The sequence below is a fragment of the Cervus canadensis genome, chromosome 1 (assembly GCF_019320065.1).
Source record: "Cervus canadensis isolate Bull #8, Minnesota chromosome 1, ASM1932006v1, whole genome shotgun sequence".
In the NCBI taxonomy this organism is placed as follows: domain Eukaryota; kingdom Metazoa; phylum Chordata; class Mammalia; order Artiodactyla; family Cervidae; genus Cervus; species Cervus canadensis.
In genome coordinates this window covers 114,503,571-114,516,942 of record NC_057386.1, presented here as the reverse complement: position 1 = coordinate 114,516,942, position 13,372 = coordinate 114,503,571, and the positions used below count along the sequence as shown (strand labels likewise).

General features: G+C 56.8%; 1 protein-coding gene across 6 annotated transcripts in view; it reads left to right on the top strand.

Annotated features, from left to right (window-relative positions):
* The window catches only part of MYO18B (myosin XVIIIB), a 221,557-nt gene that overhangs the window by 18,323 nt on the left and 189,862 nt on the right, over positions 1-13,372 (top strand). For all 6 annotated transcript variants that reach the window (XM_043438083.1, XM_043438087.1, XM_043438081.1 and 3 more), the window contains exons 4-10: positions 740-1,981; positions 2,513-2,579; positions 3,423-3,535; positions 4,837-5,013; positions 9,572-9,770; positions 11,692-11,834; positions 12,634-12,734. In XM_043438083.1, the coding sequence (XP_043294018.1) occupies positions 740-1,981; positions 2,513-2,579; positions 3,423-3,535; positions 4,837-5,013; positions 9,572-9,770; positions 11,692-11,834; positions 12,634-12,734 (2,042 nt within the window). The remainder of the gene's footprint in view (positions 1-739; positions 1,982-2,512; positions 2,580-3,422; positions 3,536-4,836; positions 5,014-9,571; positions 9,771-11,691; positions 11,835-12,633; positions 12,735-13,372) is intronic.

Here is a 13,372-nt window from a genome sequence, read left to right as displayed (position 1 = left end):
CTGGGTGTCGGGTACCCAGGTGTCTTGGCCAACCAAGAGTGCAGGACCTTGGGGCCAAAGCAGGACCCTCACCTGCTGCAATAGGACCAGTGGCAGCAGCTCGTTTTGTTCAGGTCTCTGAAATTTCCACATCTCGGCATGCAAAAACTCTGGAGGGTCAGGTGGTATCTGCCTGCACTGAGGGAACACCCGATTCTCAGAGAGGATAGGTGATGTTATCCAAGGTGACACAGGCTCCACATCCTTTCCCATCCCTCCCTGGCCCAACAGGAAGAATCAGGTGTAAATAATAGAGCATCAGTGGCAACAGCCAATGGTGGCTCCTGCTGCTGAGGATGTGGTAGGTGCTGGGCTCAGTTTCCATAAGTTAGTGTGAAGCCGCCCGCCCACCCACCCTGAGAGGCCATTATGGTTTCCATTTTATTGGTAAAGAAACTGGCTCAGAGAGGGGAAGTGATTTATCTAAGGCCTCGCAGCTAGTTAGTGGCAGAGTTTGGAGTGAATTTGAGTCTGTTGGGTTCCAAAGTCCACTTTCCTTTCATAATGTCACTTGGCCTTCAAGTTCTGAGCCAAGGTCTAGGATGTAGGATATTGAGGTTTGGCTCATTGCCCCTAGGTGCTTGAGGGTATTTGAGGGAATGAATGCCTGGGTGATTAAAGAAGTGAATGAATGAATGAGTGAATGACAAAGCTGTCTGGTCAGCACGCAGCTGAGAACGGGTTGTGGTGTCTCTTTTAGATCCCAGAGGTTTCCGCTGGCCAGCCCAGCACTGGCACCAAGCCTGGAAGCCAGAACATCCAGTCAGGCTCTCCCCAGAGCGCAGACGTTCTGGGCAAGAAGGGCGAGGAGGCCGGGACCATGGACCCTGTGCTGATGACCATCAATGGCGAGAAGCCCCAAGAGTCAGGCCCCAGTGGGACACCCGCCAAAAAAAGCCTGCCCTTCAAGAGAGGGGTGAGGAGGGGTGACGTGTTGTTGATGGTGGCCAAGCTGGACCCGGACTCCGCCAAGCCAGAGCAGAGGACCCAGCCCCACGATGCCCCTGCTTCCAAGACCCCACCCCCAGCCACGGATCCTGGAGGGGGAAAGAAGGGGGACACCCCAGGGACTCCTTGTGGCCCCCAGGCCAGCACCACAGATGCACCTCCGAAGGCTGAGAAGACGCAGACTGGGGGCCTTGGGGACCCAGGAACTGTGCTGCTGACGAAAGGGGAGAAGGATCAAGGCACAGTGCGAAAAGGGGGCGAGGCCCCCCAGAAGACCAAAGGGGTGACAAAGGGGGAGCTCCAGGGCAAAGAGGGGTCAGGGGACGGGGGTCAACCAGGGGCAGCAGAGAAGGGGGCAGGGGATCCCCCAAACAAGGGGGCAAAGGGGAGTCTCTCCAAGGATGCAGCAGGTGAAGGGAAGTGGGCTGGGGCCCAAGCCCCGGTGAGAAGGTGGGGAGGTTCCCTGGGCAGAAGGGGCAAGTGGGACAGTCCCCAGCGTAAGAAGGACAAAGAAGGTGTGCTCCTGAGTAAGTCAGACAAGACGGAGGAGCCTCAGACCAAGGCGGAGAAGACTGACAAAGTGCTGGGGAAGGTGGGGGAGGCTCCCAGAGCCATGGACAAGGCAGGTGAGCCTCAGAGCAGGACTGGGAAGGCAGGTGAGCCCCCAGGCAAGATGGAAAAGATGGGGCCACCTCAGAGCGCCTCTGCAGAGGCGGGTAAAGCTGGGGGTAAGGCAGAGAAGGACGATAAAGCCCCCAAGGAGGTGGATGCACGTGGGGGTACCCCGACAACAGCTGGTAAGGAGGACCAGCCTGAGAGCAGAGGACAGAGAGCAGAGGCGCCTCGCCCCAGAGCAGGCGATGGGGCCGGGGCCCTGGAGATGGAGCCAGGAGGCCCTGGGCAGCCTGCTCTGGAGGGCCACGTGGAGAAGCCTCAGAGGCCGGCGGAGAGCCAGGAGGGGAGCAGAGGAGGCCAGAGCGGAGTCTCGGGGCAGGTGAGGGGGCTGCGGGGGGCGGGGAGGTGCAGGCCAGAGGAGGGGGATGGGAAAGGCTTGTCCCGGGGGTGGACAGGCGGGGACGGGAGACGGACAGGAGTGGAAGGGCGGCCAGCCCAGAGGAGGGGCCAGGCACGTCCCCCTCAGCAAGCAGGGGCCTGGAGGCCTTGCAGGGGAATCTGAGCTGTCCCGAGGTGAGGTTCTCCACAGAGTGAGGCAGTGTCCCAGCCATGAGAGGTGTCCCATCGCCACTGAGCATTCAAGGTCACAAGGTAGTTCTCTGAGCTGTGTAAATGGCAGATTGCTCAAGATGCAGATCCCCGGGCCCCACCCTGGAGCTTCCCTTTCAGAAGGCTAGGGTGGGGCCATGGCCTCTGCATTTAAATAAGCACCCCCACTCACACTGGGGCATTCTGCTTTAGCTGGTCTCAGGCATACTGTGAGAAATGCCCATGTAAGGGGTCTGCCCCTCACACAGGGGTGGGGGAGAGTGCATCCCCTTGGGCTAATTTATATGAACTTTGCCCCCAGGCTCCTGAAGACAGATGGTATGAGGCAGAGAAGGTCTGGCTGGTTCAGAAGGATGGATTCACTCTTGGTAATTAGGGGTGTTAGCACACCTGGGGTCTGAGTCTCCTTCTCACGCCCCCAGTGCTGGCCGCTGTATGTGCTGGGTCCTGATCATAATTTGGGGACTGAGGGGAAGGGAGGGGTCAGGGGCAGCCAGGAGACATGGCTTTGGAGTGGGACTAGTTGGGTGTCATTTCACTCTTAGCAGCTGGTCTGTTGGGTGCTATTTTCAAAGGCATTTGTGCCTTGGTGATTAATTATTTAGCTAATTCACTAAAGCAACAAGCATTGTTTGGCTTCTGCAGAGTTGTGTCTGGAACCTAGTGCAGGTGGATCTCATCTCCTGAACCCACCTTTGTTGATTACTTGTGGCTGGTGGCCAGACTCTACTGAGAAGTGATTCTGAGTCCTGTTCAGAACTCGGCTGGGAGGAGTGATTGATTAGTGATGTCTGGCGGGCTCTTGGCGTGAGGAGCAGCAGCCCGTTTGCCATTATTTGCCATCCCGAGTCTAGGTGTGCGGCGGACAGTGCGCCCAGCCATCTGACTGCCAACTCTGCGCCTGTGCCCACTGATAGAAGCCCCAAATGAGTCAGACCCAGCCTGTCAGACCCAAACCTGCACGGGTCCGGGGTCACAATTCAGCACCCTCCCTGTAAATAGGCCCCCAAGGAAGAGGATGATGCCCATTTCCACTGTGTCCCAGGTCCTCTCTCCTGCTCCCTGGCCTGACTCAGCAGCTTACAACCTCTCTCTTCTCATCTTTTTTCCTCTTCCCTCCCCCTGTCCCACCTCCATCTTCTTTCCTCCCCTCTTTCCCCGCTGTCCCCCACCTCCTCCCTGCACCCCTCCACCCCTGGGGTGTCTTCCAGCAACGGTGCTGAAGCCGGACGAGGGAACAGCAGACCTGCCGGCAGGAAGGGTGCGACTGTGCATTGACGCGGACGGTAGCGTCACGGAGGTGTGCGAGGAGCACGTTCACCGGGTGAGCCCCCGCCCGCCCGGCCTGCTCCACCCGCCTTCCCCCTCTGCAAGAGTTCCTCGTGCTTGACTGCACTGCATACTTCCCCTCTGCGCGCTGGGGGGAACTGTAGGGAAGTTCACCGTTGAACTCACTGCTCTGCCAGAGGTGTCCTGTTAAAGGGTTTCATTGCTCTGTGCCATGGTGTCCCCTTTATGAGGCCACATTAAGAGATGTTTGTCAGATCTTGGGCCTGGGAATTCTTCTGCTGGAGAAAGGGATTGTTTTCCTTTGAATGGACTTTTGTATGCTTCCTTTTTCACCCTGGCTGCCAGGGGACTCAGAGCCAAATTTGCAGCTTGCCATTAGCTGTGAGACAGGTTCCAGTGACCTGCCTTTTGGGTATCAGCCTTTGGTTTGGTTCTGCTTTTTTGGTTGTTTTGCATAATTTTTGTACTACACCATGAATCTGTGAGAATAAGTCAGAATCTAATGAAAGAAGTAAAAGGTCTTGTCCTGATGCTTTCCACCCTTCACATCTACTACCTGAGAAGGAGCTTCTTCCAGGCGTTCCCTGTGGGCCTCGTTCACCTTCACCCCCTCGTCTCCTCCTCTGCCCACCTCAGGCCCCCTCCTCCCACTAGTGCTGGGAGTTTGCAGAGGGCCAGTGTCCTCAGAAGAAAAACTGACTCACAAAAGACCAGGGCTGACCCACACCACAGAGCATTAGGCCCAGGAAACTTCCAGGAGCCAGAAACAGTGCTAGGAAGCTTTTCAAATGGACGCCCCAAGGAGAGGCTGCAGTCACTCCTTGCTTCTAGAAGGGTTTAGGTGTAGTCTTTCCAACTGATGAGTGTGTGGAGGGCTGTCAGAGAAGTGGGGCAGTCAGGGCATTGACCTCCGTCCTAAGCGTCCCTGAGCACACGCAGAGCTCCCCGACAAGATGCAGAAGGGAAGGAAGCAGCAGAGGACACGTCCTCCGAGCACACCAGCCTTTCTGTGTCTGAGACAGGAGGCACGCGAATCTTGCTGCATGTCCTCAGGGCGTCCCCCCTCCTGGTGCCCTGAGCGCAGGGAGGCAGGACCAGTGTGGGGAAGGGGCGGCTGCCAGTTGCAGAGAGCGCAGGAGAAGTGATGCCGCTGTTTCATCTGTAGGTTTTGTCGCTCTCTGCGGAGTCCTCAGAACACAGCTCCCCAGGAACCGGGTCACCGGGGCCGTGTGTGGGGGCAGGGGGCGGAGGCGGGGGGGGGGGGTGCGGGTGGTGGTGGTCGTGGTGGTGTGGGGGCCCAGGAGGCCAGAGGACGCTCTGTGTGATGGTTCGCAGGCCAACCCCCCCGAGCTGGACCAGGCTGAGGACCTGGCCTCCCTGGTCAGTGTCAACGAGTCCAGTGTCCTGAACACGCTTCTGCACCGCTACCGGGCTCAGCTGCCTCACACCCGCGCCGGGCCCGACCTGATCTTCCTCCAGCCCCAGGGGCTCATGGCGCCCTCTGCCGGCAAGGTGAGGGGGGCCCGGGGGCGGGGTCCGTCAGCATCTCAGGGGGAGCAGAGCCCCCAGAGTCCCTGCAAGCGTGTCTGTGAGCAGCTTCCTGCAGACGTGGGTGCTGGGGCATCAGAGCATCGGGGAGCCTTGGGGACCACGTGCTCCCCCTTCCTTAGAGGGGAAGATAACAGATACAAGCAGCAACAGGAGCGCGAGACAGTGACAGTGGGAGAGCATGTATTGGATGGTGTCAGGTCCGTCAGACTCTGCTTCGGGCAGCTTTGCGTGTCATCTCAGCCAGTCCTCAGGCCCACGAGAGGACGGGGCCCAAGACTAGCCCTGTTCCACGGATGCGAAGCTGGGCCAGCTCTAGACTCAGGCTCGGAGCTGGAGGAGCTGGGGTGAAGCCCACACCGCCAGTCCCTCTGTGCTCTGAAGCCCAGGCCGGACCCTCAGGAGTCCCTGACACCCGCATGAACTGGGAAACTCAAGCCTCCGTTCTCCGGTTCTACTTTTATTTGTTTCTACAGCCCGTGGAGTGTAGAAACGATGTGTTTCTTGTCAAGACCATAGTCGTAGCGAGAGGACTCTCTCGGCGCCACCTTGTGGAGGGCCCTGCAGCTGCAGCCCCGTCCTTGGCGCCCCATCCCCTCAGGATTCTGGCTGGAGAATTCCATGGGCTGTGTAGTCCACGGGGTCACAGAGTCGGACACGACTGAGCAGCTTTCACTTGCCCTTCACTTCACCCTCAGTTCACCTGGTTGCTCCTGACTGAGAGAATGATGGGGGGTCCCGTGTGTGAAGGTGGGCAGATCAACCGGCCTCTGTGGAGCTTCTTGTCCTCGTGGGGAAGACAGGTCCATCATGACAAAGAGAAGCGTGTGGAGGAGGTGATAGGAGGTGGGGAGGACTGGAGATGGCTGGTGCCAGGTCTCACATGGGGTCGAAGTGACTCTGAGCCTGGTGGAGATTTTCAGCAGAGCAGTTACAGGTGGCCTGATTTATGCTACAAAAGGATCCTCTTGGCTGTGGGGTGGAGGTGAGAGGTGGGCAGAAGTGGAGGCAGGGAGATCCACTGGAGGTCAGAATCTCATCTGTGCTCCATTCGGAGGGCTTGTTGGCCTGGGAGGGGTCAGACCTCTAGGATACCTGCTAATGCACCTCAGTGCTTTGGAAAGGTCACGACGCTTCTTAGGCCTCAGTGTTATCATCTGTCAACTGGAGATGAAAAGCTGCATCTTGCCCTTGGAGTCCCATGGGACAAAGCCATTCATAGCCCCTGAATGATGCTGAGTCCGTTAAAGAGGGGGCAGTAGCCTGGACCCCCTCCACGAGGCTTCTCTTTTCTAGGACGCCCCCCATGCCCCTGTAGGTCACCCTCGACCTGGCTGTTCTGGCCAAGGGTCACACATGCACCCCGTCTCCCTCGCTGGGCGAGCCGTGCTCCAAGCCTTCTGAGAAGCCGAGCGCCTGCTCCAGCTCCGTAGGCACCCCCGGGAGAGGTGTCTGTCACAGGTCCCTCCTCTGCAAGTTTGGTTCTCACAGTTCTCAGTTGTCCTGGATCACGGCATCCTTTACTCTGGCTGGGTCACAGAGCCTCAAAATGCAGGCGTTAGGACCCACCCTGGTAGGCGGAACTTGAGCCTGTGAGCCCCAGCTAAGCCCCTGTAACTGCTCGATTGGGGCTGGGCCCCCCTCAAGTCACCCCGCCTCCCGCACCTGCTCTTTGGCTGGGTCTCAGCTGGTTCCTCAAGTGGCCACCAGGTGGCAGCAGAGACCTGCAGGAGGGGCTGGGGCCGCCTTGCAGATGGGCGGGGTGGGGTCTGGGCAGGGCTAGGGGCCTCTCTGGCTGGGGGTCTGGGCCCACCCAGCTGCTGGGAGCTGGGTGTATGCGTGGAGGGTGCAGGCCTCTGGAGTGAGTTGCTGTGACTGTATGGGGTGTAGATGAGCGCATCTGTGTACAGAGGCCTCCGCTGCTGTTGGGGATGTGTGCCCTTGAGCATGCCCGTGTGAAGCATGTAAGGTATCTGTGTGTGTCTGCAGGATCCTCCCTTCTCCCCTGCAGGCCTGAGAAGGCTGACGGTTGGGACAGCCTGGGCCTTGATCTTATGTTTCCAAAGTGGGAGGTGGCTTGGGGCTCAGACCCTAAGACCCTGTGCCTGCCTTATGCCTTCAGGCCGTGTCCAGCCAGTGTGAGGAGCTTGTCTTACTTTGCCAGCTTTGGGGTCCTGCTGAGCCTTTTGCTTTGTGTCAGGATGGGGGCTCATCACTGTTCCTGGGGGTCTTGGGCTGTAAAGGCCAACAATGCATTGGGGGCCCAGGTTTGGGGGAGGGCTGCCCCACTAGGGTTTGTGCCCCTGGTCCTGCCGGGCCACTGGGGAGGGCGGGTGGGCCTTACTGGTCCACTGGTCACCCAGTTAGCCTCCTGGGCTTCGACGCCTCCTCTGGCCAGGCCTGGTCCCTGCTCCCTTCGGTGCCTTTTCACTGCCCTTGCTGTCTCTGCTTCCATCTTCCATCCTCCCTGAAAACCATGCTAAGCAGACATTTCTCAGGGTCACTAGGGATCTCCATGCTGCCCCGTGGTCAGTTCCCTGGTGTCCCCTGACCTGACCCACAGCACACTTCAGGGGCTGGTCCCCTCTCCTCCTGCCGCCACTCCCTCCCTCAGCTCCCGGGATTCTGCTCTCCTGGTTTTCCTCCTGTCCACCAGCCCGCCCTCTCAGCCTCTTTAGCTGGTCCCTGACCTCTTCAGGTCAGCCGCATCCCCCCACATCTTCTCTCTCCCTCCTTAAAGGTCCACTTCCTTGGTGATCTCATCCAGGCTCGTGGCTTTAAAATGACTCCCGTTCAGTATAATTTAATTGGTTTGTTTATCACCTGTCTTCTCCCAAATGAAAGCAAGTTCTAGAGGCAGGGCGTTTTTATATATGAAAATGTATTTGTAAAGGTTTAATTTACATACAGTTAAAGTCACCTCTTTTAACGTTCAGTTCTGTAGGTTTTTGACAAACACAATTGTGTACATGCCTCCACCCATCAACTTCAGGAAGTTCCATCACCCCCAAAAGTTTTCTACACCCTTGTGGATGTCCCCTCCCCCATGCCCTACCCTCGGCAGCCACTGTGATCTGTTCCTTTGTCCCTTTTCCCTAGTTTTGCCTTTTCTGAAAAGTCATATAAATGGACTGGTACAGCATGTAACCTTTTGAATTGGCTTCTTCCACTTAGCACAATTCACACAACGCCCACGTTTGAAATTCACTCATATTGTTGCAGCTCTGAGCTGTTGGTTCTTTTATTCTATTGTGTAGCTTCCTTTATCCATTCAGAGGGGGACCCGCTGGCCCAGTTTTCAAAACTAGGGTGATTGGTTGCCTTATTCGCTCTTTAGCTGAAGGACATTTGCGTTGTTTCTAGGGTGGTTTTTTTTTTTTTTTTTTTTTTATGATTTTGAATACATAGTCAGTGTAGCCAGTGACAGAGAGAGGGCTTTTTGGTGAACATGGGTCTTTGTTTGTCGTGGGTAAATCCCTAGGCGTGGGGTTTGCTCTGTTGTGTGATGCACATTTCACTGTAAAAGAAGTTGCCAGACTGTTCTCCAGGCAGGCCTTACCGTGGAGCTTTCCCACTGGTGTTGTGGGGGAACTCCAGTTGTTCTGCCTCTTCTCCAGAACTTCGTAGCGCGTGTCAAAAAAACCCGACATTTAAAGCCTGTTTTCAGCTGTTTTAACAGGTGTCCAACTGTGAGGTGTCTCCTCATAGTGGGCAGCGTGTGTGCACTCAGCGGCTCAGTCGTGTCTGACTCTCTGCGACCCCATGGACTGCAGCCCCCCAGGCTCCTCTGTCTGTGGAATTCTCCAGGCCAGAATGTTGGAGTGGGCTGCCGTTTCTTCCCCCAGTCTTCCCCACTCTAGGATCGGATCCATATCTCTTGGATCTCCTGCATTGGTAGATGGATTCTTTACCGCTGGTGCCCCCAGGAACCCCACAATGGGCAAAAATTTCCTTAGTTTGTTTTGAGTAACGCTGTGTCCCCAGTGCCTGCTACATAGTAGACATTCAATGGACGTGTGTTTTTGAGTGAAGAGTGAGTGGATGGGGGAACGAAGGAGGTGGAGGCAGCTTCAGGTATCATCGAAGTCTGTCATGGCAAATACTTAGGACGTGTACCACCATCTCCCCAGCCCCATCCTGTCTCCATGGCCGCGTCACTGATCAGTCGGGCCATTTGTCCTGCTGCTCTGTTCAGGCCGGTACAATCCGGTGATTTGCATAGTAGCGAGTGAGATGAACCCCGTGAGCCGACGCAGCTCTGGCTCAGCACTAGTTCAGGCCTCTCATTAGTGAAGCGCAGGCCCAGGCTCAGGTCAGGGTCCGAGACTATGCGTGGGCTCACAGGGGACCAGTGATGGGACTCGACCTTCACACTGGGCTCTCCCCAGAAAAACACACGATTTCTCTGTTAAGTCTGGAGTGGGATGGGAGCAGGAACGCGGATCTGGGCTCAAGGCTGGTTGTGAAGTGCTTCCTGGGCTCTGGCTTGCTGGGAAGGCTGACGCCTGTGATCTTCCTGCAGGTGCCCAGGAGCCGCCGGGACGGCCTGCCTGCCCACATCAGCTCCCTGGCCCAGCGGGCGTACTGGGCTCTGCTGAGCCAGCGGAGAGACCAGAGCATCGTGACCCTGGGCCGGAGCGGCGCCGGCAAGACCGCCTGCTGTGAGCAGGTCCTGGAGCACCTGGTGGGGATGGCGGGCAGCGTGGACAGCAGGGTCTCAGGTATAGTGGTCACCAGGTGACGTGCAGCGGGACACGGGGCGGGGCGTAGGAAGAGGGAAGGGAGAGTGGGGGAGGCCCTGGGTGGCCCTTTCTTGCATCCAGTCAGCCAGCCTTCACTGAGTGCGTGTTGCAGACCCTGTGCTGGCTTCCGGGCAGGGCCATCCCGCTCTGCCAGGTGCTTCCGTGTGAATTAGGAGCCAGGCCTCCTTCCTCCAGACTCCGACTGCCACCTGCAGGTCAGTCATCAACACCCGGTCATTGTTAGAACCAAGCACTTGACAGCCGCGTCCTGGCCCAGCATCCTGATAACTGCAGGCCTGTGAGTGTAGGATCCAAATGCTGTGCCCGTCGACGTGGGGTCCTCGTGCAGCGCACGGCCCGCTGGACTGTGCAGAGGACCTGGCGAGGAAAGACAGGGCCGGGCCTGTGCTCAGGAGGAGCTGACGGCCAGAAGGGAGGCCCAGCTGCCTGTCTGTGCCCGACGCCAGCGCTCTGTGCCACGACGTGGCGGGGCAGGGGAGGGGGAGGGGTCACGGCAGAGGGGCGGGCGGCTGCCTAGAGGAGTGATGTGTGAGCTGGGCCTTACAGAGAGCGTGTCAGTCGATGACAATAATTCAGTATTGGTAGTGATCGTAGTGAGTGCTTCCTGAGGACTTGTGAGCCAGACCCATTCTAAACAGGTTAACTTATTCATTATTTAAAACAGCCCTGTAAGGAAGATATCATTATTATTTGAATTTTATGGAGGAGTCCAGTAAGACGCAGAGAGGTTAACCAGCTTGCCCAGACCACGTGGCTCATACACCCTAGTGCCAGGATTCAAAGCAGAGCTGTTACCCCTGAGCCAGAGTTCTCAACCTACTGTTTCCCCTCTGAGGGCTTTTTAGATGTTACTTCTGCTAATCACCTCCCACCATGAAAGTTTAATGCCAGAGGTTCACCATGTATCTGTTTATGCAGTTAGGTCTATATGTATGTCTGTGTGTGTGTGTGTATGTATCTGTGTTCTATACATAAGATAGGAAAACTTCCCCACCTTCAAGAATCAGTTTCTGCCCTCTTGAGGGCAGTATTCACCCTGCTGAGAATATATGGCCCAAGCAATACTGCTTTTTAGTATAATAGCAAACATAATACTAACAGCACCTCCTTTGGAGCCTGTTCTAAGCACTTTACGTTATTAAATCTTTTAGTCTTCATGACAACCACATGAGGTAGGTAGGTACTTACCCATCTTATAGATGGGGTGTCTGAGACACAGGAAGGTTAATTTGCTCCAAACCATGTAGCTATCAAAAGGGAGATCCTGTATTCAAACTTGCTTAACTGTTGTATTATCCTGCTTCTCCCTGGGGTTATTCCAGTGCTTTATTGAGCACCTGCTCTGCCTCTGGCGCAGGCTAGGAGCTGGGCATCCAGCCGGGAGAGGCACCAGTCTTGGCCCTTGCAGAATGGAGGTCTGCTGAAAGTGTGTGTGGGTCGGAGGGTGGGAGTCAGGCTAGGCTGTACCCAGGTGCCTAGCACAGCACGTGGCACAGAGAGGGACTTGGTAAATAGCTGTGGGAAGACTGCAGGGCTTTCCAAACCTGCCGTGATGGGGAGTTCCCTGAGAGCAGGTCTAAGAATGTTAATGCCCTGCCCCCCTCCTAAACCCCACCAGGTCCAGGAGGCCCTGGGACAGCCCTTGTCACTCAGAAGGCACCAGTCCGGGGTCTGTGTGTCTCCCCGTCTTCACTCAGCCTTGCTCCCCCTGCCCTTCTGCCCTCAGCACAGGGCCAGCCCAGCAGTGCAATGGGCATGGCTTGGAGCTGATCTGGGGAGGTGGCAGGGGTCCCACTGGGGCCGGGGCCCAGAATGGGGTCCTGAGAGGCAGGGGTGGCAGTGCCTGGGCTGCGGGTGATGCCCACCCATGTCCCCACAGTGGGGAAGATTCGAGCCGCCTTCACCGTCCTCCGGGCCTTCGGCTCTGTATCCACCAGCCACAGCCGCAGTGCCACCCGGTTCGCCATGGTGATGTCTCTGGACTTCAACGCCACAGGCCGAGTCACGGCTGCCCAGCTCCAGGTGAGGCCTCTGGGTGGGAGAGGGAGGGAGTCCCCAGAGCTGCAGGGTCCCCAGCCCCTGCAGGGACCTGGAATGTGTCTAAATGGTCATCGCTCCCCAGGCCCTGGCCAGCTCCTCCCCACCTCGTTCAGTGCCCCCACATCCCGTCCCGGAGCGAACTGGCCTGTCTGCATCTTGGAGTATCACAAGGATGAAATATTCATGAGTAAATATATAATTGAGCCGCTCATTAGTTGGGTCTTAAAAGTGTAAGTTGAAATTAAACAGACACTCTCCGGCCTTCCACGGCAGCTCGTGTGTGACGAGCACATGGCCTGTTTGTTCCCATCTCCAAAATCGCCCGGCCCCTCCCCTTCCTCTCCGCAAACATTCTGTTTGAACAGAAAATAGGATTAGGTTATTAGAAGGGTTGTTTGTATGTGGAGCTGGGATAACATCCAGACTCACTGGTGCCAAATAAATCCCCTTTCCGAACTGGCCCTGGAATTCTTGCCTTCATCACCATTTGGGTCAAGTTATTACAGGCTTCCGTTACATGAGAGTATGTTGGAGGGTGACTCTTATGTACGTTAATTGTGATTGCCTTTGGATTCCTTAATCAGAAGGAGTTCCTTAATCAAACAGCATTTGTTAATTCCCTTCGTGGAATCTGAATCAATAAGACCAAGGCCTGGCTGTTCCGATTCGGAGGTGTCCAGCCAAGTTGGGGCCTGAAATGTTGCCTCAGACAGTTGAGTGGGTCTGGGTGGGGCAGCCTAGTGGCCTCGTGGTGACCGGGTGTCTCTCCTCTCCTGGGCAGACAATGCTTTTGGAGAAGAGCCGTGTGGCCCGGCAGCCGGAAGGGGAAGGCAATTTCGAGGTTTTCTCCCAGATGCTAGCTGGGTTGGACCTGGATCTCAGGTGAGCAACTGGGCTGGGTGGGGTCAGCCGAGGCCAGTGAGACAGAGGGTGTCGGCTCTCCCGGGGCCCAGCCCCAGCTCTACCCAGAGCCGAGTGGAGCCCAGTGGTGAGGAACCTGGCCTCTGATTCCAGCTACCTGGGACTGCTCCTGGGCTGGGGAACCTGGCCAGGTGTCATCTGCTCTGAACTGCTGTTTCTTACTCTGTAAAGTGGAAGCGGTACCTTGACTGACCTTGTAGGATTAAGTGAGACACTTCACGTACAGCTCTTTATCCATGCTGGGGTGTGGAGGATGTCTACTCTGGTGCTGGTATTTCAGTCCAGGCTCTGACAGCAGCATGGGAGGTGGGCGAGGAACAGCAGACCCCAAACCTTGCAGAAGTTCCTCAACTCTGTCAGAGCCCTGGCTGCACCTGAGGTATCTCAGGGCAAGGAGGCACCAGGTGGAATAGCCAGCTGAGAAGCCAGGAGCCTCATCTCGGAGGGCCTCCTAAAGGAGGTAGCCTAGGGAGTCCTATCTGCCCCTCCCTGACTCCTGGGTGTCCTTGGGCACGTGGCTCCCTGTCTCTGAGCCTCGGTTTCCTCGTCTGTAGAGAGGAGGATCAAAGTTCCCATGAGGCTTGAGAGGTTGCTTACCC